General features: G+C 58.8%; 1 protein-coding gene across 1 annotated transcript in view; it reads right to left on the bottom strand.

Annotated features, from left to right (window-relative positions):
- The window catches only part of ZNF853 (zinc finger protein 853), a 9,720-nt gene extending 4,699 nt beyond the window's left edge, over window positions 1-5,021 (bottom strand). Inside the window, exons 1-3 of the mRNA XM_025043169.1 lie at window positions 4,664-5,021; window positions 3,766-3,907; window positions 5-1,381 (exon numbers count right to left, since the gene is read on the bottom strand). Coding sequence (XP_024898937.1) covers window positions 5-1,381; window positions 3,766-3,907; window positions 4,664-4,675 — 1,531 coding nt within the window. The 5' untranslated portion in view covers window positions 4,676-5,021. The remainder of the gene's footprint in view (window positions 1-4; window positions 1,382-3,765; window positions 3,908-4,663) is intronic.
- Window positions 5,022-5,027: the final 6 nt, after the last annotated feature.

Below are 5,027 nucleotides of genomic sequence, written 5' to 3'. Positions count from 1 at the left end.
GGGCCCGAGATGGGCACCACTGCTGGTGGGGCCACGGCCGGCAGCACCATGAGCTCCTGCAGCACCACGTAGCCCGGGGGGGCCACCACGACCGCGGCTGGAGCCCCTGGTCCCGAAGCCCCGGCGCCCCCTGCGGCGGGCACCAGCTCCAGCTGCAGCTCCGGCTGCACGGGGGTCAGCTCCAGCTGCACCTCCTGCTGCTGGGCCCCCAGCTCCACGGGGGTCAGCTCCAGCTGCACCTCCTGCTGCTCTTCCAGCTGCTGCTGCTGCTGCTCCAGCTGCTGCTCCAGCTGCTGCAGCTGCTCCTGCAGTTTGAGCTGCAGCTGCCGCTGTTCCTGTTGTCTCTCCAGCTCCTGCTGCCGCTCCAGCTCCTGTCGCTGCTGCTCGAGTTCCTGCTCCGACCCCAGGTCCACTGGCATGAGCTCCAGCTCCACCTCTTCCTCCTCCTCTGGCTCCAGGGGCCGGGGCTGCAGCTGCTGCTGCTGTAACTGTTGTCGTTGCTGCTGCAACAGCTGCTGCTGCTGCAACTGTTGCTGCAACAGCTGATGTTGTAACTGTTGTTGCTGGTGCTGTAGCAACAGCTGCTGCTGCTGTAACTGTTCTTGCTGCTGCTGCAACAGCTGCTGCTGCTGCAACTGTTCCTGCTGCTGCTGTAACTGCTGCTGCTGCAACTGTTCCCGCTGCTGCTGTAACTGCTGTTGCTGTAACTGTTCTTGCTTTTGCTGCTCCTGCTGCAACTGTTCCTGCTGTAGTAACATTTTCTGCTGTCGCAACTGCTGCTGTTGTAGCAGCTGCTGTGGTTGTAACTGTTCCAGCTGCTGCCGCAACAGCTGTTGACCTTGCACTTGTGCTTGTAACGCTCCCTGCTGTTGCAGCAGCTGCAGCTGTGGTTTCAGCTGCTCGTGCTGCACTGACTGCGGTTTTCCCTGTGGTTCCTGCTGTTGTTGCTGAGGCGGCTGCTGTTGCCCATCCTGCTGCCGCTGCTGCTGTTCCTGCTGTCGCTGCGACAGCTGTGGCCCTTGCACGTGTCGCTCTCGCGACGGTCCCTGCTGTTGCGCCAGCAGCGGTTGTGGCTTCAGCGGCTGCTGTTGCAGCGGTTGGTGTTGTGCCTGTGGTTCCTGCTGTTGTTGAGGCAGCTGTTCTTGCTCATCTTGCTGCTGCGATTCTGGCGCATGTCCTGGTCGCTGGTTTTGTGGCGGCTGCTGCTGCTGCAGCTCCGGCTGCAGTTCTAACCGTCGCAGTGGCGACTCCTGCTGTTCCGGCCGGGCTTCCTCAGCGATCTCACTGGCCTCCATCGGGGCTGAGACTGCTGGCCGTGAGGGGCTGTTGCTCCTGTCCTGAGCCTCTTCTTCCTCCTGACTCTCACTCCCACCACTGCCACCTGTAGTGGAAATGGCAGGAAGCCAGGAGAGAAAGATCTACAGGCCGCTCTCCGGTCTAGACCCCAAGGACCGCCCCCGTTCCCCTGCCCCATGTACGGTCATGCTGGGATATACGACCGAGCTCTCAGCAGGGACTCGAAAGGTCTTGATCAAGGGACAACGGCAGCATGGCAGAAACCGAAATGCCCAGAGGTGTGGGGTTGGCTTAGAAATGTGTCCGAAGTACTGCTGGTCATGTCACTCTGGACCCCAGAGCCCTGGGCCTCCTCTGGGCCTCTCCCCACACTGGTCCATGCTTAGATCTTGACAGTGACACCAACATGGGTGCCTAGGCTACCCAACACCATTCCCTGAGAAGTCCCCTGTGCCTAATCACCATCCAGTGGGAATCTGTGAACCAGCCATTTCAAGCCGCAAGCCCACAAGCCCACTCTGACGTCAGTTAGGGTCACACCTGACATAAACGAAACTCACCTTCTCCGTAAAGAATAAAGAATCTCTGTAACACCGCCTAGAAGTGTTAGCGCAAGCGGTGGCTAAAAGTCACCAAAGTGCCAGAGAAAACGCGCGGTTTCTATTGGGAGGCCCTTAGTTCAGAGGACTCTACTCTGGTCCTAACTGCCAGTCAGCAGCTGTCCAACCTCCTGCAGGCTCAGAGCCCCCCTTGTCTGTAAATAGCTTAACAATATCCACCCCGCCAGCTTCATGAGTGAAGCAGAAAGGGTCCTGGTACATCCCCTAGAACCTGGTAGATGCCTAAAAAATCCATCTCCCCATGGGTTAGGAATTAGTTTGCACATTAACAGTTTGGAGATGCCGAGGATACAACTAGCTCCATCTGAAATGGCCTAAAGACTGGAAGTGTTTGAGATAGTTATTCTAGCGTGGAAAGGACTAACTCCCAGCCCCAAGGTAACATGGTGACTGGCCGATTACTTAACCTCTGGGAACCTGAGCTTCCCCATCTGTCAAAGGAGGTGAATCCTTTTCAGGGACAAACACACAGCCCCAGAATTGTGCGAGTGCAGAGTAAGCCCTGGTGAACGGGAGCCTCTCGGTTTTCACGTTCACCTTCTACGCAACATCCACACGCAGTTGCTCGCTTCGAGCATGATGGCTGGGGTCGCAGAAATGCTGAAGAGGCTTTCTCCATTCCCAAGTCTGATTTCAACATCTCTTCCTCCTACAGCATCATATTTTCAATTTCCTAACAGAAAGCAGAGGCCTGATCTATACAATTTTCCTTTCTGGCCACTTTCCCACTATATCGATTTAATAAAACCAAGGGATATCTATATGGAAATAATTTCCTTTTAGAAAACTATTCCTAATAGCCTTTGCTTCAGTTACTGGATCAGTGAATGCGTTCTTCATATACGCTGACCCCAGTGGGATTACGCGAGTGGTGAGTGAAGACTGCCGTGAACACCTGTCCCCCGGCAGACCCGAGGTCTTGTAGATGCCCTTCTCCCGCCACCTCTGGGAGTGGCAGGGCCACACGCCCCCTCTGCGTGAGCCCTCAGTGTCTGCATGGCCGTTCCTGACTTCTTGCAGGAGCAACGTCAGCATTTTTTAACGACGATGTTTTAGTAAATGTATAGTGAAGTGTCATCTGATGTGTGCACCCTCACAAGATCTTTGTCAGTTAAATAATTAAGCCAAAAGAGTTCTCATTTAGTCCACATGTCCCCATCTGACCCCTGCAATACCCTTGGTCCTTTTAATGCTCTGTCAACCTGCACCAGCCCCGCACTCAGCGTACTCAAGGCACAGGGTGGGATCAGCTCCCAGAAACGCAGCCACAGTAGAGGGTCTGCCCAGAGCGGGTCCCAGAGGGAGAAGGAGCCTTGGAAGGTTCTACAGGGTCACATTTGCCTCTGGGCAAAGGGGGAGAAAGATGGATGGAAGTGGAGATCAAGAAAAAAGTGGGTAAGGTCAGAGGCTGTGGGGCAATGAATGAGGCCTGAGGGGCAGAGAGGGAGAGAGCCCCTCAGCCACCGAATTCCACCTGTGAACTTTGGTCCAGAGCCAGAGACGTGTGGCGGCCACCTGACTGCTGTGGAAACAGCAGCAGGTCCCAGCCAGCATATACCCAGCGTCTGGGACACAGGCTGAGATTGTCTGCACTGCCTGGTGTCCCTTCCCAGTCAGACCACAGCCCGCAGAGCCACCTCACAAAACCCTGAGCTGGTCCTGAGCTGGCGCCGCTTGCCCTCCACAGCCAAAACGGCCAGGAGGGTGTCCTCCCAGACAGCAGGCTGCCTCCCGCTCCTCAGGCCCCTCTCTCAGCCACGGCAGGCCCGAGGCTCTGCTGAAGGATGCTCGTCAGGGGCCTGAGGACTACCTCCTGGTTTAGGAGGTCGAAGGCCCCCCAGCCCCTCACCTGAGATGGTGTCAGGCCCTGGGCCTCCATCTTCAAGACACCGCAGCTCTAGCACGAAGGTCTCGGTCGCTGGCCCCAGCGCCATCCTGGTGGTCAGACCAAGATTCCGGGGAGCCGGCTGTGCTGAGAGGAAGGAAGGAGGCTGTTGAGATGGGCAGCAGGGCTGTGAGCCCCCACCCATGGCACTGACTGCCACGGAACCCCCAAATTTGCCTCGGGCGCCCAGAGCAGGCAGCTCTACCCCTACTGGACAGGAGCACAGTGCAGCCCGCAGCTGGGCCAGGGAGGGGCGAGGACAGCCTGGAGGTTCAGCCCCGGGCCCACCCCCCTGCCTTTCCCTCCTGACTTTTCGCAAGCCCCCCCGCAAGTCAGCCCCACGCCTAGGGCCCTGCAGCTGCTCCTCGTTGAGACACTGTGCGAAATCAGACCCTCACCAGGACAGGGAGCTGGAGTCCCAGAGGGACATCGGGGGAGTCTGCAGAAAGGAGAGAGATTTGTACATTTCGTGTCCCCCTGTCTTGTTGAGAGCACTGACAAGTCTGTTCTCTCCATGGTCTTCTGCCTCCCAGACCGGGGGTTCACCCAGCCTTCCCAGGCCACCAGCAGGCCACAGGTTCCAGGCCACGTGTGTCCAGGTGCCAGCTCAGCTCCACGGCAGGGCAGGCTTCCAGGGTACCACAGCCCATAGACACGGGCAGCTGCCCGCCTGGCCCTGTGCCCAGGTGCTCTTAAGGTCTGGAGGGTCTCCCGGGGCCCCTTCGGAGGTGGCCCCACATCCAGTCCTCCCTCTTCCTCTAATAGGATGACTCCACGTTTCTCTAGCCTGTCGGCGCCCAGGCCAAAACCTCTTAAGAGAAGCGCCCCGATTTGCCCAGCCCTCCTGCCCGCCGAGCCTCACCTGGTGCAGCATTTCCTGCTCCTGCGGCTCTGCACTAGAGCAGGTGTGGTCAGCAGGGGCTGGAAGGTGAAGGCCAGAGCCCTCAGCCAGCTCCTTCCTGAGGCGCCTGCATCTAGAAAGAGGTGGGGAGGCTCTGGGCCCCCCGGGCGTCTTTCTGGGCACTCGGGAGGGTCTGAGCTGTCAGGGCTGCCCAGGTCGCCCTGGGCCAAAAGAAGGGACAGAGCTGACTTCAAGAGCAGAAGTTGGTGTCGGACGCTGGGGCGGGGAGGGGGCAGAGCCCGGATCCAGCGCTGGGCTCAGAGCTGGCCAGGCGGGACCCTCGCGGGCACCGCGGGCTCCGGGGCGGACCAGGCAGGGTGGTCCG

This window comes from Pteropus alecto, unplaced genomic scaffold (assembly GCF_000325575.1).
Source record: "Pteropus alecto unplaced genomic scaffold, ASM32557v1 scaffold40, whole genome shotgun sequence".
NCBI lineage: Eukaryota > Metazoa > Chordata > Mammalia > Chiroptera > Pteropodidae > Pteropus > Pteropus alecto.
The sequence above is the reverse complement of the archived record's forward strand: the minus strand, read 5'-3'. Positions and strand labels throughout refer to the sequence as shown.